Genomic DNA, 23,295 nt, shown 5'->3' with positions numbered 1-23,295 from the left:
ATAAATGTGAGAGGGAAATATTAACATTCATGTAAAACAATTAGGTTATCAACAGGGGCGAATGATTCAGAAAATGACTGCAACATTCCAGCTCCCTTTAATGGAAAAAAAGGAAGTCTGCTAATGAGGAAAATCAGAGGGAATACAAATATCAGCTAATTGTTGCTATTACTTAATATTTGTGTTACATCAGCAGCCCCTGAAAACCAGGGCTGGGTCCCCACCTGAGCTCTGTGCAGATGTGGGATGGACAGGACCATCCTGCTGCCCCCCAAGGTCAATCCTCTCCATGGCCTTTCTGGGGGAGCAATATTTCGGGCTTACAAGTCTAACAAACCTGGCCGTCGGACGTTGAGCTCAGTAACATTTGCTAAATATGTATGAATAGAGGAGAATGATACAAGCAGCAGATAGATTTCCACAATTTAATTTTTTTTTTCAGATAATATAATGGCATATGAAAAGTGAGGCAGTAATGCAGTTCAAAAGAAAAAAAGAAAGCAACCCCCAACCACTCTCCTGGATCTTTCTGCCAAAGGCTGACATTATTGAACGTTTGCTAAATACAAGAAGTACGGGTATTTCCATAAAAATCTGATTGTTCAAAACCTACAGTTTTGTGGCAAATGTACAGCCATCGAAGGAATAAATTTTTCAGTGTACTCAACAGTTTTAGCTATTCGATTCGCATTTAATTCGTGGGTTTTGACGTGAAAATGTTCTCCTAAGAGAAGGCTCAGATACAGGAAGTGTACAGTAAAGCCACACATCTTCTGCGAAAAGATGCTCTGACCTCGAGTGTTGAATTTGTCGTTTTGAGCATACGAGGTTTCATTTTTTATTCTAACCCTATCTAGAATCAGGAGGAAAAAAAGTCACATAGCAAAAAGCAGTATGGTATTGTTTGTGGAAGTAATATAGTATTTGTTTCATTACATTTTCTGATTCACATATTTTAGCTATTTCTTGGGTTTAGTGCGAAAGCAAGCACATTTGCTTTTGCAATACAGAAAAAGAAATGTCTTCATTTTCAGTATCTTTTGCTGCGAGTCACTGAATGGTAAGACTTTTTCTCCCCACACACTTCAGTAAGCCTAATTTTCATGGTCTCTGTCATTAATGAAATATCAAACGAATTATGTAACACTTGCCTGGGCATGGTTAAAGACCATGTACCCAGTAAGATTTCATATAACAAAAAGCGCCCAACCCTAGAAACATGGTTCTTTTTTCCATTTAATGCTCATAAAATTTTACAGACAACAGAATCCTTTCTTAAGCTTTATTTAAGAAATCGAATACTATTATAGTTCAATATATATAAGACACATCCAGTATTGTGTTCCTGATAGCAAGTGCATAGATTTTGTTAAGATATCATTTTTTATATTTTAATTTTTTTTTTTTTATTTGTTACTCAGTAGCATGTTTCATGATCACACGAAGGGATACTCCCAGTGATTTTGCTAAGAGCATGAGAGAAAAAACAGAACACAGCAAAGTAGTGAAACTACAACAGAGATGAGGAACAAAAACAATCAGGCAAACTATCAGTACAGTCGATTCCTGATAAGTGAATAATCTGATTGCTTGGTCACAATGCTTTATTCACTTATCAGGAATGATTCACACTACATTTTGTTAAACTGTTTTCTTTAGCCTAATACCTAAGAGTCACACTGGGCAAAGGCACACACACACTCTGGCAGGCTATTCTTTAGTCAGCAAGTCTTGTGACAGTTTGGTAATTTCCCATGGCGATACACATATAGCTAACAAAGAGACATTTTGCTAACACTGCAAGGTGCCTTACATAATTGAAATTAAAAGCATGCATTTAAGCAGGACAAACTGTTCAGCTGCATTGCTTTAAGGAACTAATTTTTCCCCATTGTTGAAATAAAAAAAAAAAAAAAGAAAGAAAAAACTGTATCTTTCAGCCCTGAGTATTTACAAGAAACCCAACTGCAGTGTAAGTCTTTTTTTTTTTCAGTTGTATTTTTGGAAGAAAAGACCCTTCACAAAGCTCTAGTTTCTTTCCTAAGACCAAGTCTGGAGGAAAAGAAAAAAAAAAGAAAACATCCACAGCAACCTAAAAAACCCAGAGACCAATTCTGATTTATCATTCATGCAAGTCAAGACTTACTCAACTGAATCCACTGGTGTCAATAGGTATCCGAATCAGGATCATAAACTCTACAGGTGCCAAAGACCCCGGATATAGTCTGACCACTGGTTTCTGCTTTCCTGCCTGCGCTGTCCACTGCAGGTGGTTTTAGATTAAACTCAAGAGCTGCATGGAAGGCATTTGCTTGGACCCCTGACCTCTGACAACAGACCCTGCAAGACGACACTTGAGCATGTTTGGGACTCCAGACTCATCACTTACTTGCCTTTCATGGAAACGGAAAAAGTAAAAAAAAAAGGCAAAAAAACATTTTTTTAAAAAAAATATTAAGCAATAACAACCAGGCCAACTCATGAGCCACCACAAAATTTCAAAACTCTTCCAAAGGCAGGAGCCAACATCACTGCTGACACCACACGGAAACACCCAGTGTGCCATGACCTCGTAAGACATTACTTGGGGTGGGGTGTGTATGTTTGTGTGTGTGAGCCAAAGCCAGAGTGCCAGAAAGACCAGGGGAGAGGAGACAAGAGGGAGGAGTGTCGTTTGGGTCTCATAAGAGCACTTTTAAGTGGCCTTTGATTCCTGAGCATCACAGAAAGTGGGACAAAGGAAAGGGACGGGGGCGTATGGCTTGAATTCCCGAGAGCACTCGCCAGTGCTGCTCTCTCCTTCTTGGGTTTGGTTTGGTTTGGTTGGTTTTGTTTTTTTTCCTCCCTCTCCAAATTGTAAGGTTTGTATCTGCAATCGAGGAGAGAAGAGAGCCTTTTGTAAACCAGAACATAGATTTTTCTTTTGCAGCTTTTATTTCATTGTGGTAGACACCGGTTGGGGGAGAGCAGAGCGATCCTTGTGAGGAAGAAAAAATTATAGGAAATGAAAAGGATAAAAAAAGCTAAAAGTTAACTGTAAAAAATAATAAGAAAAAAAGTGCTACGGTATTTCTTTTGTCCCTTTTGAGATTTGTGTAATACTATTAGCCAATGCTGAGAATGATCAGCTTTATAAGCCCACAGCAAAAATATCATCCATTTGAACAACAGGGGATCTTTTTTCATCATTTATTTTCCTTTTTTTTTTTTTTTTTTACTTCCACTGGCTTTAATAGAAAAGTCTTCCTGTGCTCACTTGGATTTTATTTTATTTTTTTAATTATTATATGTCTAACCGCACACAAGAAGCTCGATCACCTGGTAGGTTTTTGCAGGCTCTCACAGCCCTAGTTAAGATGTGATTAGTTTCTAAGGAGAGTTTCACTAACACCATATGCCATCAGATTACTGTGCAGTTTGGAAGAAATCCCAAGGCTATATCCTCCTTTTCTTGAATGTTTCATATGCTTCTGTGAAGTAGCGGCGGAGTATTATCATTATTGTTTTTTTTAATAACTGGGAAGAATTGATCTCCATAATCCGCATTTTCCAGACTGACTGAAATGTCACAGGAAAAAAAAAAATCATTTCAGGTGGCTTCTGTGTGTTTGTGTGGAGAAGCTTTTGCAGTTAGAAGGCTAACAAAAAGCTACCTTCAATATGACTTTGCAGGAAACTCATTTAAAATGCTTCCTGCTCAGATAGATTATCCAAGTGATAAGGTATGACTAGGGGGAGGAAGAGAGAAAAAAAATAATAAAAATCAAAGAAACCATAACATGTCTAAAATGTACAAATCCTCTTTTGCCCCCCAATCAGATATTCACTTAGGTGGAATCGACTGTATCTTTTGTACACAACCAACAAATAGAGAAAAAAAAAAAAAAAACAGGCACGTGAAACAGTGAGGTGTGTAGATGCATTACCAACACAGAATGACCACCAACAATACAACACACAAAGTAGAGAGACAAGTATTAGGAAAATGGTTTAATATTGGAGACAGAAGCAAAAAACTGCATCACACAATAACATACGTTACAAAAATAAGTCTGACTGTTTCAACTACACAGTTATGTTCACAATGAGGACAGAAGAATCAGAAAAAACTCTGATCTAAACAGCAAAAAAGCAAACCCCTAACTTTTTAACTAATACATTTATCCACGCAAAGTGACCGAGTACTCCTAATTCTAATTACCTTATTGTGTAACTGCACGATACAGAATAAAAAGTGAAACTTACCGCTTTTGTTAAGACAAAATTCTAAACACTAGATATAAGCAAAGGGAAAAAAAGAAATCAAGCCAAAGTTTTGAGTTCTCTAAACAAAACCAACTCTCTTTCTACCATCCAGAAATCAAACTTGAAAATCAGTCATGATCGAGGGGGCCCACGAGAGTAAGCCACAAAAATTTCCATTTGTTTTTTAATCTCCAGTATAAAAAGTTCCACTGGTACAAAATGCATAAGTACAATCAAGTTGTAGAAATAGGAAAGCCTGCTTTTTTTTTCTTTTTTTTTTGTTCTTTTTTTTTTTGGCTCAAATTCCATCAAACAACAAAATCCAAATGCATCAATAAAACAGAAACAATACTCAAATGGTCTTACAGTTTCCACTAGATTGCATTAACTTTGGCTTTTCTCAGACAATACTTAAAAACTAGTTTGTAATTCTAAACAAAATGATAGTATTATTAATCTACAAACAACAATTCTCACAGCACGAAAAAAACACAAATACATAGGTTTGTTTTTTTTTTTTTGTATGACATTATCCAAAAAGGTAATGAAACTACAGGTTATTTTTTTTCCTTTTGTTAATTAGCACTTAAGATAATAAAAACAGAAACAGTAAAATGATTCCAGAGTAGCACAAGCCAAGGAACTGTAACCCCTATGGTGAAAGAAAGATGAACTTGTTACTCCTTTGAGGACTGCCATTTCATCGCAATTAGCTAATTTGTTTGAAAAAACAACTAGTCTAGTCTTTTGATTAGAATTTTGTAAAGCAATTTCCCTTGTTTTTCTTCCTCTCTTATTAGGCCCTTGCACCCTTGCAGCTTTTTCCTTTCAATATTTTGAAAGAGAACTGGTAGATAGTTTGTCTCCAATGAGGTGTATGTTTGGGTTTTTGGTTTTCTACTAGATTTTTTTTTTAAATTTTATTTCAAGATGGACACTTTTCTCAGCAATGACCCATCTCAGTTGCCAGGAAGTACAGAAACATTCCTCCTCTCCCACTGCTAAGCCAATGTCCCGTGTAGCGTAATTCAGGACAGCTGGATACCGAGTTACACTGCCTGAGGACCAAAGGCGTCACCACTCTAACTGGACTGGTAAACCCGCAGGACACACTACGGCATCTAAAAAAGCTTTGGAAATTTATACGGTGGGTACAATGAGAAAATTAGTGAAACAGTCTAAACAATCCAAATGATGTTCTCATATTATATATATATATACATATATATAATATAACGTATGTGAGATGATACTTTGAATATGCAAAATTGCTGCAAGTAGTACAAAATAGCCCTCAAAGGGTGTAGGAAGGCCCCAGCAGTAGTAAAAACATGTGAGAAAAGTATAGATCATTTATTTATAAGTGCATGTGCTATAAGAAGGAAACTTTTTTGCATCACTAGAGGCTAGTCCTTTCCATCCCAGGGCTCTACATAAAGAAGCATTTTAAGTTGGGGATGAGCGACAAGAGTGCATCAGCTGATGTTAATATAGGGCTTTGTTTTTAATTTTAGGTGGCTTCGAATATAATCGGATAGAAATAGGAAGTGGAAGAAGGTATGGCACTTTGTCATCAGTAGCAGGTACTGCTGCTCACACGCATTTGATGATTGGCAATGAATTCTCTATATCGGTAGCAAAGAACCAAATTTGGTTGTTGGTTTCTACTTGTGCGGTCGAAATGCAATCTAATCAGACTTACAAGGCAGTGAAAAGGGCTACCAGCATCTCTTTTCTGGTTCCTTACACAGAGCTTCCTCCAGCAAACACCCACATCAGTCACATATATATTCCCATGGACTACTCGTACGAGTAAAGTTAATCCTCTCTATACGAGTGTCTGCAGGAGTAAGCCAATATATTGCCTTTACAAACAATGGCAGATAACACCAAACATTACAGTGTATGTAAACTTTATCCATAAAAAGTAGTTTAACTGCAGTGCACACTGAATTTTCACCCAGGAAGATCTAGTGCATCTGATTTAAGCAAAAGTTCATTTATTTAAATTACAAAAATATTATTTTTTTTTTCTCCTCAAGGTTTTCAAATGGTGGATTTACCACTCCTCTCTGGGAGCAGCTCACACAATAGATAATTAAAGAATTGTTTTCTTTTTCTTTTATTTTATTAATACTGAATAGCATATTCCAGCAGCATATTAAAAGCTCTTTAAGAAAAGACAAAATCCCCAAGATCTAAAAAGGAAAACCACAAGTTAATTACGGTTTTAAATAATTTTAGTTATAGATACAGAAGAAATTTAGACAGCAGTAAAATATTTTTGTCCTTCAGATCTGCCCTGTGCATTGTTCTGATTTCAACCATGTATTAAATAAACCACAAAAAACTAAGTATATATATATTTATAGATATAGATATATATATAAAAATAAACAGCAAAATGGTGAATGTATAAAAGGTATTAACACTCAAGACAGCTCTGGGTGGAAAGGGTTAAAAGTTCAAAACTTTCTCACCTTAGAGGTTTCCATACAATATGAAGAAAATACATAGTGAGGTTTGCTTTCACAGCATTGATGTGTGCAGAGTGGTTAAAAAAGTGAAACATGGGCACTTATACAATGTTTTACAAAAAACATCAAAGAGAAATAACAAACAATAACAATTTCAGGCAACAAGACCACAGGATAGCAAGTTAACAAACTTTTTAACCTCTTTTTTCTTTAAATATTAGGGATTTATACAAAACACATAATAAAATACCCATGTTATCAAATTACTTCACACAAGAAACACACTGAAGCTCTAGGAAGAAAGTACCTTTGGAATTTGGCACTATAGTTTCACTGATGTTTTTTTTTCTTTAAAAGAAAAACCGATCACATTTTGCTGAACACAAACACATCTAAATTGTTCACAATAAAAAAATGACATCAATGCGTCACAAGCCAACACAAACTTATTCTGGAATATTTTTTCATTTTTCACATGAAATTCATTTTTTTTTTTAAGCAAACAACTTTTTTTTGTGTTTTTTTAAAATCTTGTTTTTGTTCTTGTTGTTCAAGTAAACCAATTTTAAACTCGTCCTTTATAAACATAGAACACTTAAGACCATAAGACTCATGATGAAACCACAACTTAATTCACAGAAGCACCAACGTAACACATTTTACAGTAACCTTTCTTCTGTACATTGAAACAGTATAAAATATAGGTAATTTCATGTGCATTAAACCATGGATTGTCTAACTGTGAGTCAGTTCAGCAAAAGGTGACACAAGTAGGTAGCATTTGCCCTAAAACAGGGTAAATATTTTCTTATACTAATCTACAAAAAGTGGTTCTATATATATACTTTAATGAGAAAGTGAGCCACCTAAAATGGCCTTATCAAAAAACTTTACACTGCCTGAAAAATGTAAAAACTATTACAGACCTCTAGAGACTTAAAATCAGACAGTTTTATTTCTCAAACTGTTTTGGAAGTAGTCTGTTAGAAACCAACATTCTGTGCCTCTGGACACATATTGCTATTGTCACCAGTGACCAGGCAGAATGCCAATCCCTGTATAATACTTTCAAGTCTGTTTTTTTTTTTATTTTTTTTTTTACGAAATGAAAAAAAAACAAACCAAAACAAAACCAAAACAAAAACCCAAACAAAAAAACCCAAAGGAAAAAAAAAATAGGAAAGAAAGAAAAAACATTTTGCCACAGGTTGTTTTTAAATCCTATCATTAATTTATCTAATAATAAATTTCAGTCTTGTATGAATGCAGCAATGTTTTTTCACATTGACTTCCCAGAATTCATAGCTAGATGAGGTCACATGCAAATTTCAAAGGTCAAACTAGATCAAAGGTCAGTAGGAGAACCAAATATGATGTGAGGTCAGAAAGACATCAGAAACAATGACGGGACGATGAAACTTTTTTTTTTTTTTGAGACGCCACAGGGACATGCTAGGCAAACGATGGGCTAACGGGCATGGAGATGTCTAGGGAAAAAACAAGGAAGAGGAAAAAAAGTTACACAGAATCTATGCAGCACAAACAAAATCACTTTTATGGGTGCAGGAGAAAACTAATGCAAATCTTTTATCAGTAGAGTCTATGAGCCGTTCACATAATTTGCATTAACTTACAATACTTGTCAACAAGAGCACAATGGAACCCCAAAAGAATCCATCTGAAAGGAGTCAGAGAGAATGGATTCCTCTTTGGGGAGAAAAGAGAGGAAAGAACCAGTTTCTACAAATGTAACAGAAAGATACGGGGAGGGGGTGGAAAAAAAGGTCAGACAACTGAACTTTCAACTAGGTAATGGAAACTACGAACAAAATAACCAGACAAATACAAACAAGAGGATAAAAGCAGGAACTGTAAAGGATGTAGGGTTCAACAGTGAAAAAGCGCCCATTCTTGGCACAATTACTCTAGAGACTACTTCAAAGGATCTAGCTAGCATAGAGAGCTGCTCTTTAGGTATCCAATAAGTTAACAATAGGCAATAAATAACTTCCATTATTTCTGAGGCAGTAAAAATTTTGTATAAAAATAGAAATGCTTTTTACAAATAAAATTTACAGGCCTGTGGCTTTCTTTTTTTTATTATTATTAAATTTATCTCTCAAGAAACATCAAGTATTGTCACTCATTTTATTTTATTTTTTTTAATTTTAAACCCTGTAGCTTTAGAAACAGATCTCTAAATCTTTTTTACATTAATCCTTTCCAAAAAAAACAAGAACTTAAAAAAAAGTGAAATATAAAGACGACCAGTGTAAAATCAGACTAATATATAACAACACGTTGATTTGAACTGAAAAAAAAAATCAAATCTTCTCAAAAAACAAGTTGATGTAGTGGAAAGACTTGTTTCAATTTTTGTTGCAAAGTAAGTGCTTCAACTGGCATGATGCCATTTTGTTTAACCTATAAACTGCTGGTGCCACCCTGGTAAAATACGATCCATCCATAGAAAACAACTTTTATTGTGTGCTAATGGCACCAGGGTTCACAGAGTTAAATTGCACATTTTCTTTTTGTATGTGTGTGTGTGTTGCTTTGAATTTCAAGACTTTTATTTTTTTTTTTTTAAAAAAGGAGATAAATTATGCTGCAAAACAAAATACAGTAACACAACTCCATAATAACTTGGCAAGGAAATGGGAGCCAAGTGTAGTAAGGACAAGTGGGGAAATGGAAGTGGTAACTGTAAAAATAACTGTCTCTTGGTGAAGGTTGGCTATATGTTCTTTCTTAACCCCCCTGCAGAGGACAGGTTTGCTCATGGGACTTACCCTAAGAAAGCTAAAATAAGAGCAGTAAGCATCTGGGGTTAAGATCAGTAAGGTTTGCTGTCATTTTTGGAGCGTTTCAGCTGAACCTTCAAGCGTTTCATGCCAATCTGAAAGCCGTTCATAGCCTGGATAGCAGCTTGTGCAGAGACTGGATTGTCATAGCTAACAAAACCTACGAGACACAGAACGGAGGCGGGAGAGAAAGCGAACTGTAGGTTAGAACAAATGTCAGAAGGCTTTTTGTTAGGATTTTATTATCACTATTTATTTGACACATTTACCTCACTTTCACTTAGTTCTTTGATCACACTTTGTATCCCATTTCCTCTCCATTTCCTTTGCCTTCCCCTTTACCCTCGCAATATTTCTTTACTAGCTGGGATGCAGCTGGCCAGTTTTGGGGCAATGCAGTTCCCAATCTGCTGTTTATCTACCTACCGTAGAGACTAAAGATACTTATTACCGTGACACTTTTCACCGTAACATCTACATACCTCCCAGTCTATTAGGAAGTACTATTAGGCCAGTCTGCAGATGTAAAGCTGAAACAGAAAGCCTGGTTACAAAAACAAAACCCAAACAAGATGCCTATACGCATTTGCACACCTGAATGTGAGTTCATGTGTACGGGTCCTGCATGCTACGAAACACCCATCTCCTTGGGCTTAGCCTAGGACAGTTGCAATATTAATATTTTGTATTTTTACAGCTCCTTCAAGATCTCAAGGTACATTAAATGTTAATTAATTCAGCTTCTTGGTTCCCAAAGGTGTATGCAAGCATTGAAATTAAGCAGCATCGTAAAGACAACGGCAGGGCTTGACGAGAACTCCAGATCCTCTGCTCCTCGGTTGCGAGCACTAACTAGGAGGATAATGCTTGCTTGGGTAATTCAGAATGGCTGGCCTGGCTCAGCTTTCTTTTCCCTGGGAGACTAAAAATGCTCTGTTCATAATGGACTCAAATCTCCCTGATTCTGGAAGCTCAAAATTCATTTTCATATCTGGGCCTCCCACTTGTAATTGCAAAGCTTGCCTAACTGCTGCTCTGCCTCAGCTCTGGCTAATTACTACTGTACTCAGCCTGCTATTATGCATCTGCTTTGAAATGCTCCCTCTTCTTTCCACTTGAATTTGCCTTAACACATATCCCTTCACTCTGTTAAAGCATGGATCCCACACGCTTTGTTTTCCATCCAAACACACAGGCTTCTCAGTGCCTCTCTTCTACCAGCTTTCTTCGTTTGTGCTTAGTGCTTGTGTACTTTTCTGATTCATAACCTCTTTTTATCATCATTTTAACCTGTTCTTTTATGGCTCTAGCTTACCTTGCACTGCTGCCCTCATCCATCTTCAGTGTCAGAATGATACACTTTTCCCATTGTAAAGAAAAAAACCCTCTTATCAAGTCATCTGGTCCTTGTCGGGCTGCCCTCTTTCATAGACCATCCCTATGGTTTCACCTTAAATCAACTTCATCAAACTATTTAACTTAAGACTCTTCTCTGACAATTCAGGCTAACTTCTGCTCCTTCAGCTCAAAAACACCTCTCACCTATCTCTGCAGACCTTCTCCTGGCTAAAGCCAATATACTCTATTCACGTTGTTCTGTGGTTGATTATTTATTACCTCCTTAAGGGACAATAAATGTTCTTCCATACCTTCCTTGGTTTTAGTAACTCTTGCCACTTCCTCGCTTTCTCCACTTGATCATTTCCTCTTAATATCACTGCCATATCCTGAGGAGCTTTATCACTCCCTTCCTTCCTTCCTTCCTTGCTTCCTTCCCTCCTTCCTTTCCTCCTTTCCACTATTTTCTTCTAGGAGATCTTATCTGTTTACATGACTCCAACCACTGTCTTAGCACTGCACTCCTGTGTCTACTTCCATCAACTCACAGATCTCAGCCTTGATCTTTAGGATTGCCTCAGGGATAGAAAAGAGATCTACCATGAGTCGGAAGGCAACTGTAGCACCTTCCAGGCAGGTGCTCCACAACTGAGATGTAGCTACTCTTACCTACCTTGACAATTCAGCATTTTCCTCTACAGCTTTCCTGACCTTCACTTTGTTCTCTTAAGTGCATTCAGAATGGTCTTCTGCTATGAACTTCTCACCACCTTAGTTCCTTTTCTTCTCAGCTAGTTTTAGCCACCTGAAAGTTAAACAACTGATCTAAACTAGTCACTTAGATGGCGTCTATGAATGGTGAATGATGAGAAGCGAGCACACCCAGAGGTGCCTTTTCCACCCATCATTCATGTCACCAATTCAGATACCTCCACTGATGACAGAACAATTAGCTCAGGCTATGCTTAGCTTCCAGGGGGTTGAGACAAATCACCTCTTTCTATGTCTCTATTAGTTTCCTTGACTCAGCCACAAATTCAAACATACAACCTCTGTGCTGCATCAGCGGAATCAGCCTTTATCATTCAGTTGTTATTCTCATCCACACTTTGTCTCTTTACACAGACTGCTATACCTACATTAGCCTGTTACACTTTCATCTGCTCCTTTATTGAGAACCTTCACTTAGAAAGCTTACAGAGGAATCTGCCATTCTCTGCCTTTATTTATCTTTTTCTGATTGCACCCATTCATCATTTTTTGTCTGAAATTGAAACCGCAGGTTGCATTGGGATGGGATGATGTTTCTTATCAATTTTCAAAGACCCTGTCATGATGATTCTGATTTTTGTTTTAAATCTCTAGGTATCTCTGTAACCAGGATAAATATTTTTAATCATTCAAGTAGCAATTTCGCTATGAGGCAGACTGCATTTATGCTGTGATGTCATTGGGTCCCCCCTCCCCTGCCTTACTTTTATATCTCATGTTTTTGTTATTCTAATGTTTATGAAAGGTGAGAGATAAGCTTGAAGAGTGATACCCTTTGTCTGCTGAAACAACTAGAGCTCCTGAGAACTCATGGAAGAGCACTTCTAGGCGTAAACAGACTGTCCTGTCATCCTCATCACCATTTAATCTTTTGAGCATTCATTTGAGGTGGACAAGAAAGCAAACAATGCCAAAGTCCATTTTCTGCAAAGAAAAGTAATTTTTCATTTTGAGAAGCACTGTTACATAAAAGTTCATCACCATGCATCACTACCCTGCGACTCACTCAGAATGCACCTTCCCAATTCTGCCAGTGTACAGCCTTGGATAATCTTTTCACCTTTCTGGTGTTCAACCTGTCCTCATCTGTAATTTGACTTCCTCCTCCTTTGGGCAGGAGATTGGAAACTCCAGAGTAGAAAGCACCAAGCATGTGCAAAACATCATCATTATTATTATTATTATTATTATTATTATTATTATTATTATTATTATTGGAAAAAAGACCAAACCAACCAACCAACCAAAAAAACCAAACCCAAACTGTACCAAGAGCAATAATCATTAACAATACAAGAGAGAAACGGGTTCTTCAGATGTGCTATTGTCCTAGTTTTTGGGTAGGAGCACAGAGAAAAAATGAAGCTTCTCAAAACACAAATACGGGACTGAAACAACAAATAGGTGATCCTTGCTAATAAAGCTGAGGAGGTACATACAAGGTATGCTAGTATGTTAAACTAGCAGGATTAATTCTGCCTTTTCCTGTGATTAGCAGCATCACACAGCTAGTCACCTACTGAATCAGAAAAATCTCAACTCCCCCTGCCACTGCAGTACTTTTTGTTTTTAAAGCAGAACTCTCTCACTGGTGGCAGAATATCTAGGGAGGAAGAATGAGAAATTGAAATGTTAGTGAAAGCTGACTAATGCAAAAAAGACAGAGGACTCCTCCATCTGTTGGGTGTTGTCCCCTCCATTTTCTCTCAAAAAAGACAACCTTGGTGCATCACTCTAAGTTAGGTAATTGCGCCCCATCAATCCAGACAAATGTGTAAGTAGGCAACCAAAGAGTAAAAGGAAACCCACAAAAAGCAAGCGTGGGAAGCGAGCTGATGAATTGAGTTGCCTGCCCAAACTAATCTACATTCTTTCAGCAGTCATCACAATTGCTGTATTTCGATTAACATAGCTTGATTTGACATTTCATCAAGATTCCTGGAGACCTCAACAATGATTTTGTCACCCCAACTGGCTCCAGATCAATAGGGAGTCCATTTCAATTCCATTTTTCAAATTTGCTACAGCCTCAGGGACTGTTTTAATCCATTGCAGAAACATGCTGGACTATATTAGTCGAGATATGAACAATTTTTTGTAAAGCTTAAAGAGGTGAATACTTCGAAAACAGCCTGAAATACTACAGAAAAATGCAGGAAGAGTGTTGTACCCTTTCTCTAAACCAAATTAACTTTCCAAGTGTACTAAGGGCTTGTCATCAGGTGAGTAACACTCAAGATTGCAGAAGGCTTGAATTCTAGTGCAGTAGGTATTTCTGGGTAACCTGAATTCTACTTGTGTTTGGGTACTATCTGTTTACATAAATTTAAACCCTTTCAAGATGGGTTAAGCCCAATAGCTGTTCCTGAATGGCGCTTGTGGGGACAAGTCCTTAGACAGACATATTCTAACAAAACTTAGATTTGAAAAAATAATGATATGTAAGCTAAGAAACACGTATTATGGTTAAGAGGGACACTTCAAATGGGGACACTTTAAAATTAAGGGATAGTGCTGGGCAAAGAGCAACATAGTTGGCACAAAGGAGTTTTGGAAACTACGGGGTTGTCTGGACTAGTTACTCTTTTGTCATACATACAGCTACGTTCCCGTACTCTGGGAAAGAGCTGTCACTCTTTCAGCTCCAATATTTTAGGTCAAACCTTAGAAAACTTATATTTAAGAGATTCTGTCCTCTGCCTAGACCCTCTTCATGTCTTGCATAAGACCACAGTTATTAGAGCAATGCTCTAACAGATTGCCACTCGCTTACATTCTGTACCTCACTCCATCAAAGCACTGAACTGGTGCATCTATGCTATTCAAAGGACATCGGCCCACTTAATCAACTCTAAACTTGTTTTATACCAACATATCATCTTCTCCTCTGTTGTGATCGAATTTTCTGGCAGCTTAAAATGTTCTCTGGGAAACTTGACACTGATCATGCGAGGCTCCCTTCACCCTTGCCCTAAGGTAAGGGGAGATGCCACCTCCCATAACACACTGGAGCCTGCCCGCAACAGCTGGAGCTGCATATCTAGACAATAACTGTCTGTAAAGTGTTCTGAACTACATGTACACACCATTCAATCACTAATTGCAAAATCTTGTACTTAATTCAGAAGAAAGAACTTCCTGTAATGTAGAAGTAATGGGTTAAACATAGAGTGTTTTTAAGTGGCTCAGCTATACAATAGAGAATAATTAGGTATCCATAATAAGGCAGTTTAATAGTATACTAAATGACATTCCCCCACATAGGGTGTAATTAGTTTCACGTACTTCACACATTCATGCGAGATGTCAGACTGGAAGATTATTATTGTTTTTTCATATCTGATTTTTAGTTAGAACTAGTTTGTCTGTGCATCTTCCTGCTCATTTGAGGATTAACAGTACATTATTTTTGGAATGAGATTCCCGTATGACATTTCTCACATTGCTGTTAATTTTCTTTCCTGGCCCCTTTTCAGTACAGTGCATGTAGTTTCTACTGTTTGATTTATTAAATTCAACATACCGAAGCACTTGCTCAGATTGGTCTGTTTGTCAATGAAGACTTTAGCAGAGATAACATTTCCAAAAGGCATGAACATCTGCAGAATGTCCTGGTCTCCAAACTCCTGGGGGAGGTGGTAAATAAAGAGGTTTGCCCCTTCTGGACCTTTAGAAAGATAAAAGAAAAAAAAAGTATGAAAATAACTATTACAAGAGCTATATTTAATCTGTTTTTCCATAATACTTACTGAAGGTGATGGTCAGAAAGCATTTTACTTTCCAACTTTGAAGGAACAAAAGCAAGTGGATCATCAAAGGAACAGAGCTGAAATGCAGCTCTTTAGAGCATCCTATCTTGAAAAGCGTTTACTTGATAACTCTACTACAGAAGTTAAACTGCAGCCTCTTTCTTCCAATTTACACACGTGTCTTTCAGTATAATTAGGGTTAGGAAAACGGGTATACAATGTATTACTCTCTTACAATACCCCAAGAACTGCACAAGGAGTCCTCTGCTACCTCAAGGACCTGTATGGGCTTGTCAGTTTAATTCTAGTTGTGGGAACTTGTGGAAACGCAATAAGCTGAGCTCAGATTTGAGTATCATAGATTTAAACTCAAAGGACATGAAACTGGTGGGGATGGGAATAAAAAGGATACAACAAAGCAAACCTTGTGACTTGGAAATCAGGGAAGTCAGAGAGAGAAAGATACTCAGAATTTAAATTTGTAGTGACTCATTTCAAAATGACAGTTTTTTTTTAATAAAAATTCCCCATAGAAAGGAAAGCTCATCTCCTAGAAGAAACTGTGTAAAATAACAAAAAAAAAAATTCAAAACAAAGTAGTTGGGTTGAAATTAAAATGGATTTAGACAAAGTTGAGTTTGCAAAGAAAGGTGCAACCTCAAAAGTGCTTTGAATATTTTTCTTACAGCCAAAATTTGACATACACATTATTAGTGTTCTTGGTTTAAACACTCAACCTAGCACTAATAGGTTATTTTTTCCCCATCTCAATTTCTCCTTTACAATAACATAATGAAAATGAGCAAGGGACACCTTGAAGAACATGATCTATGATGAAGCCAAACACGTGGCTTTCGCTTGCAGACACCAGAAGCATAAATGGTACAAGAAGGGAACAAACATTTCTGGTAAAAACACATCTAGAATAACCTGTTTAAGTATTCCCTTGCTTAATAGAAACTAAGTGTGCCTCAGATGTAATGTCCTTAGTTTTCTGGAGAGGAAGAGGAAAGCACGCATCAGATTTATGGAGTACCTTCTGCAACAGAGTCATGACGCCTCACCTCTCCATTAGCAGAAGAACGAGGCTGGCTGCTCTCTTTCAGCCTGAAGGAAAAGGCTGCAATGCTTGCCCAAGAGGGGGATAAATGGATTAGAATAAAGATGTTTTTAAAAAGAAAAATGTTTCTTCAGGGGTGAAAAAAAAAGCAAAAAAAATTGCCATCTGGAACTTATTTCTTCTCACGGCAAGTAAACTATCCTTTCCATAAAATAATATTTCTTAGAATAGTAAGAAAAAAACTTATCAAACAATAATTTAGAGCATATGCACGAAGCAGTTCACAGTGCTTCAGCATTTAATACTTGCACAGCATTTTTCTCTGGTATTTGTTTATCCTCAACCACTCCAGACTCTTCACCATTCCCTCAGAAATCATGTTAAGAGACAAAAGATAACTGTCAGTATACAATGATGGAATTTACTCACTTTAACTTAAACCCTTACTAACAGAAACAAGACATATAACAAAACCCCTTGTATTTTAAAAGGGACACTGTCAATTCATAATAATAAAAAGTAAGCCTACATATGATATGAATGTTCATAAACTGAAAAAAATTAAAATATTTAGAAAAAATCAAACTGTCCTCCACTATGTATCTTACAATGACATCAAATAAATAATTTCTTTCTGGTGTCAAAGAGTCTGTTGTCACTGGCCAAAGTGAGTGAGATGGAAGATAAATGCAGAGAACACAAAAAAATGAGGAAAAAAAAAGTTGATTAAAAAAAAATCCTTTCATTTTAAATAATCCAAGCTGTTAGCAGTAAATGAAGTAAGGAATTCAGAGAAAATATACATTTTCACTCCAGTGTCCCTATAGAATAGCTAGCTGGGGGAATGCCAAATTTGTCTTCCTAGGAAACACATCCCGTAACAGTACAAGATACTATTTTAAAAGAGGATAAAAAAATTTCTCTCAAGGATTTTATACTAGGTTTATTTCCAAAGGTTAGCCCTGGCAATAACAGTAGTGACAACATAGATACAGATACAACCTTAGAAAGCGTGCAATATTTTCCTGTCCTTCTAGAATTATCTGGAAATTAGGATGAGAGAAAGCAATGAAAACAGAAACAAACCCCCAAAATGCCCGGGAAGTGTGCAGGGGAACGGAAGAGGGGAAAAGGGTAACCTCATTTTCCTAAACATCGTGTGATTAGTATTCATTTATTCTTAGCAGCAACTTCCTGAGTTTTATTTGCTGTTGGCGCGGGGAGAGGGGGCAATCATTCACTTAGTTGCTTCCCTTGCAAGACCCACAATTAAGCAAAGAACCACTCAAAGCGAAAACGGATCTTGTAATTAACTCAAAACCTTAAACCTAATCAGATTAACTCCGCTATCACAGAAAATAGAAACCAGAAGAGAGAATGGCATCCATGAAGGGATGATTTTTGTTACCGGTGCCTTTTTACGTGGTAGTTGGTAAATGCATTTATATAAGAATCACAAAATGGCTGGGGTTGGAAGGGACCTCTGGAGATCATCTAGTCCAACCCCCTGCCAAAGCAGGTTCCCCTAGAGCATGTTGCACAGGGTCACGTCCAGGTGGGTTTTGAATATCTCCAGAGAAGGAGACTCCACAACCTCCCTGGGCAGCCTGTTCCAGTGCTCTGGCACCCTCAAAGAAAGAAGTTTATCCTCATATTCAGATGGAACTTCCCATGTTTCATTTTGTGCCCATTGCCCCTTGTCCTGTCACTGGGCACCACTGAGAAGAGTCTGGCCCCATCCTCTCGACACCCACCTCTAAGGTATTTGTAAGTATTGATAAGATCCCCCTTCAGTCTTCTCTACTCCAGGCTAAACAGACCCAGCTCCCTCAGCCTCTCCTCATAAGAGAGATGCTCCAGTCCTCTGATCATCTTTGTAGCCCTCCGCTGGACTATGTCCAGTAGTTCCTTACAAAAGTTCCATCCTTAAGAAAGAATGGTCAGTAAGGTGTAGCTTGAAGGACAGATGGTTAAAAAATGAATTACATTAAAGTTTAAAAAAACCCCAATACTAAACAGGAGAAAACTGAACAAAATAAAAATGAAAGATTAGTCTACTCGAGGCCCTTTGTTAGGCCTCTGTGAAGAAACAAACACATGACACCACTTTCACTTGGCCGAACGGAGTTGGTTCGGCGTGGGGCTTGCTCCGCCGTCAGCGGGCACTTACCTTCCTTCTGGCTGCCCGCTGCGCTTTGCTGCTGCAACAAGCTCTGACTGTACAACGTCGGGAGCGCGGCGGCAGCGTACTGCTGGATTCCTGAGTAGGCCTGGGTGAGCGCGTCCATCGTGCCGGCCGTACCGTTCGTCAAGCCTGTTGCGCCGAGTCCTCCGTTCAGGGCCGCCATACCTGAGAGCATTTGAGCAACTTTACAAAAAACCCAACAATAGAGAAAAGAAATTGCACTTGTTCATTAGTGCTTTCCGAAAGTCGTTGGTATTATATGACACTAACAACGACGGCAGTGCATGCAGCTTGGCACTTCACCAAATGGGACTGCAAACAAAGAAACACAACTTTGGCGTCAGGATCACTTTAGCACAAGGGTTGCACAGTCAAACGGACTCGCATGCAGCCTGCTACTGGCAAGTACTAGAGCTCGGTGCTCCTGAAAACCTCTCTGCCCACCCTCCTTGACATCCGTTCCGCTGAGGGTATTTGAAGCTGGTGGTGTGGGACTCGTTTGACCTGCATCCATGCAAGCTGGACACTGGGAAAAAGCGGTCTGCAAGGAAACCAACTCTTTCTGACCAGAGTCTTTATCAACAGGACATGACCACACCATATCAGGAGTGTTTTGCTTATACAGAGTTAGCAGAGAACCCTGATTAACAGCATTTTGAAACAACCCTCCATACACTTATGGGCTTCATCCCTTAGGTTTGCTGTAGAAAGATGGACTGCAATGCTCTGTGCTTCTACCCTCCTCCTCCAGTTACTCCAGTTACTCCAGAAGAGATGAACAGCAGCACATCTGGAGTGACTAAAAGTGCTTCATCCAGACCAGACATCTTTCACGAAGAAACAAAAGCATTTGGTTCTAGCAATGTCTTTCTTCTCACTGGAAGCAAAGCCTCATATTTTTTTTTCTTTAAAGCGATTCTACATCCTGATAAATATCAGAATAATTTAACTGGGATGACTGCCAGAGAGGAAATTTCAGACTGGATTGCTAGCTGTGTGGAAAATGGCATCCCTCATCCCTGCAAACAGCACGGTCTGCAAAGGAAGTTTTACTACTCTGACTCGATGGTGGACAAACTCCTGGGCTACAGCCTCTCTCCTTTGCTTCTATACATCATCATGGATCCTAAATGAACCACGTTGAAGTTAACAGTGTTAACACTTATTTTTTTCAGAAATTCCAGAAAAAAGTGAATTTTCCCTGTTAGAGTTACAGTCTCTTGGCAGTTTAAGGGGTGGCAGAGTTCAGAGACCTGCTCACTGCCGACACCTCCGATGTGTGTCAACCAGAGGAGTAAGCACTCATACGGACTGAGAGTTAAGCCATGTTTTCTGCACAACTAGCTGTCCTGTGCTCTACAGTTTTTAGGTGAAGAGCTCACAAACAACTTAAAAGGGCTTAATCAGGCCCCTCAAGGTACAGTAGATCAGTCACCAGAAAAATGGGGCACCCAGAACCACCAGTGACCATTTCTTAGACATTGACTGCGTAGTTGGCAAAAATGATGGGTGAAGAGGTGACTGGTGGAGTCGTATTAAGATCCACAGGCTAGGAACATCGAAGTAAAAGAGGGAGCTTAATTTCAGAGCAATAATAAGGGGTTATATGCAAATTGGAGAAAAGTGAGGAAATTAAGCAGAGGACACTTTATAGTGAATTAACAATGAAATCTATTAGACTGGGAACCAATCTTCAAGGAAAATGGCATAAGCCTTATCACACGAGTAATTTAGAGATAGAAAGAATTCTGCAGGGAATTACCCTGCATTGACAGAGGAGGATAAAGATGCTGACCTACTAGTTTTCTTCCATCTCTTATGTAGATTCGAAAAGTGTATTCCTATGAGTCTCTGATAATCAGGACAATTGCTCAAGTGGCACCTTTCTGGCTCCACCAGAGCCTGTGCCAATTAAGAGAATCGTACTGCATAAATTATACCTTTTGATATTACTATAATTTGTGTGACTAAACACTTGACAGAGATGTGATATTCTTAGCCTTTCCTTAATAAAATGTCTCGCACTTTGAAGATTTCTCTTTCCCCTCCACCCCACTTCAGAGCATCGCTGCATCCTGACAGGAGGTACTGGCTGCCACTATTGTGAACAAAACCCTTTGTCAGAGCACAAGAGGGCCAGATATTTGTTGTATAATGGTTCCAGGTTTAAAACAAAAACCTTCAAACCAAGATAGCTTGTGAAGCATCTTATATCTAAAAGACAGGACAATTGGAAAATGCAGATTCAACATAACAAGAACAAGAACAACAACGACACCAGTAATAATAATGATAATAATAATTTGATCCTGAGCGTGACCTTAACCTGCTCTGGTGTTTTTGTACTCAGGTTTGTGTCATTGCTTGCATGTGTGTACACACAGCATTGGTTAAAGTAAAGGCTCCTGATAAAACAGCTTGTATCTCTCCTTTTATTATAGCGTTGAAATAACTTGATAACAGAGGAAGCATTAGGATAACATGTTATCTTTCGTGAGTCATCAGCGTATTAGATAAACATGCTTTGTGTTGCAGTGGGTAGCATCCTCCCCCTTCTTTCACTTAGAATCAATAGTCCCTTCCCATCAAATGATTTCAGATTAGCAAACAGCCAGACAGCCCCGGCTCAGCACACTGCTTCTGGGAAGGGCATGGCTACTGCTACGGCAGCGCATGTGTCTAAACACACTTCCCTCCTGAGCAAAACAGATCTGCAGAAAGCTCTCAAAACATTTTTCCTATTCTCCCTTTTTACATTTGTACAAAATCTGCAAGGTCCAGCTGCACTTACACATCTCTACCATCTCTATTATCTCTACCAATGCACCTCAGTCTGGTAGTGAACTCTGGTCCCTTCCTCAGTTCTGTGAAATAACCTCTTGGAATCTCTAATCTACAGCCTTCTACTTTTTTGAGTTACTTTACATAATACAGAAGTGACAATGCTTGGCAAGTCCAAAGGTCTCTTAAAGTGTTTTCCAAGCACATCCAAATTTGTCACGTATAGTGTTATCTCCGTTTTACAGATATAAATATGGGGGCAGAAAGGCTAAGTGATTGCCCTGGGTTCACAGGCAAATATTGTGCCATAGCTGTCCGGTATCCTGAATCCACGGTCTTCTTTCTTAATGGCAAAGAATCTCTTCCTCTCTTTTCATTCACTTTTCCTCATTATTCATAATTCTTTTTGTTAGTTACATTATTTAAATTTACATGCCCAAAGGAGATAGTCTAATGTTTTGTTATTTATGGTTTTAGACGCTTCAAGCACAACTGAGGGAAGACTGGGTGAATCCCCGCATGTATGTACAACTGATGCCAAACCCTTGGAGACAGTTAAACTTACCATACTCCACTTTCTTTAATTTTTAACGCCTCCAGACATCTTTCTACAATGCTTCTCTCTACAATGAGAGCATTATCAGTCTCCACAGCCCAGCTTCTTTTTCATGGACCCAGCCAGGATCCAGAAAACTGACAGAAGTCTGCTAGTGAGCTCAGTTTGGAAGACATTCTCCCTGTGATTCTCATACAGAGCAGGACATGGCTTCAACAGAAGAGTACCTCCTCCAACACCCCTGTGTAAATCAATGCCCAAGCCCAGTGCTACCTTGTGATTTATTTTTGGGTTAAGCTTCACTTGACTTTGCTTTGGATTGCTCTTGTTAATTCTCCAATTAGAAGCACATCACTCAATTTCAACTTCTCTGCACAATCACTTCAGGAGCCTCCATGACCAAATGATGTTTGAATGTTTTTACTGGAGTGCTTGTGACCACAGCATAATGTGAAACATCAGAGTCATCGAATGTGAGGCTTCCCAAAGGCAAACTCCTAGGTAGGCTTGAGTGTGAACAACTGGATCAGACATGGTCACGAGGAAAAGCACTGACTCATCATTAAAATAGACAGGCGAGGTTGTTATAATTTGAATAATGCTTTGCTTTCACTAGCATTAGAAGTACCTGAAATTGATAATCAGTGTCACCCTTTTGACAGAAACAACATTGTCTTGTGTTGAGGGGAAGCAGTTTTCCCTCTTTAAATGTCTCTCATATACGTATATACATAGACATATCCACATACATTTTGTGAGTACTATACACATACAGATATTCTAGGCACGTACACTCTCTGTGTCCATAAAAACATCCATGAAGAAGATTTGGGACTGAAGCCACTGTTGATACAAGTCCATGTAAGTAATGGTGACTTAAAACAAGATGAAATTTGGTGCTAGGTTGTGAGTACGTCATTAATACTTCAAATGACACATGCAGATAGTTTGCACACACATTACCTCAAAATACTTGCTGAGAAAATGTAAACTCTTTGCTTGTAGCTTAGCAAGAGTGCAACAGAAGGGTTCCCACGCAAAGTCAAGAGCTCATAGGTGATTCATTCTTGCTCGGTCTTGATGAAGGGGACATTATCTTGGAGTGCTACAGTGTGCCTGGGTTCTTAGTACTTGTGGGAGGAAAGGAGTGGGATGCCATACTCTGCTTTTGATATTGTGACTTCTTATAAACCCAGTAAAGCACAATGACTGTTTATCGGGAAAGGACATTTAATGATTTCTTATGACAGGGTAGCTCTCTTACTAACAGAGCTCATGAGAGGAGATGAGATAAGTTAGCTTTTCATGCATGCATTTTTAGTGGCTTGC

The 23,295-nt window shown here is 38.4% G+C and overlaps 1 protein-coding gene across 9 annotated transcripts in view; it reads right to left on the bottom strand.

Annotated features, from left to right (window-relative positions):
* Positions 1-425: 425 nt before the first annotated feature.
* CELF2 (CUGBP Elav-like family member 2) overlaps positions 426-23,295 on the bottom strand; it is a 390,551-nt gene continuing 367,681 nt past the window's right edge. For 5 of the 9 annotated variants that reach the window (XM_068400894.1, XM_068400888.1, XM_068400890.1 and 2 more), the window contains 4 exons: positions 18,615-18,812; positions 15,159-15,302; positions 9,515-9,686; positions 426-8,209 (listed from right to left, as the gene is read on the bottom strand). In XM_068400894.1, the coding sequence (XP_068256995.1) occupies positions 9,559-9,686; positions 15,159-15,302; positions 18,615-18,812 (470 nt within the window). In that variant the 3' untranslated portion in view covers positions 426-8,209; positions 9,515-9,558. The remainder of the gene's footprint in view (positions 8,210-9,514; positions 9,687-15,158; positions 15,303-18,614; positions 18,813-23,295) is intronic. The other 4 variants (XM_068400889.1, XM_068400891.1, XM_068400892.1 and 1 more) reach the window with 1 other exon arrangement.

Source organism: Nyctibius grandis, chromosome 5 (genome assembly GCF_013368605.1).
Source record: "Nyctibius grandis isolate bNycGra1 chromosome 5, bNycGra1.pri, whole genome shotgun sequence".
In the NCBI taxonomy this organism is placed as follows: Eukaryota; Metazoa; Chordata; class Aves; order Nyctibiiformes; family Nyctibiidae; genus Nyctibius; species Nyctibius grandis.
Note: the sequence above shows the minus strand (reverse complement) of the source record. Positions and strands in the feature narration are given on the sequence as shown.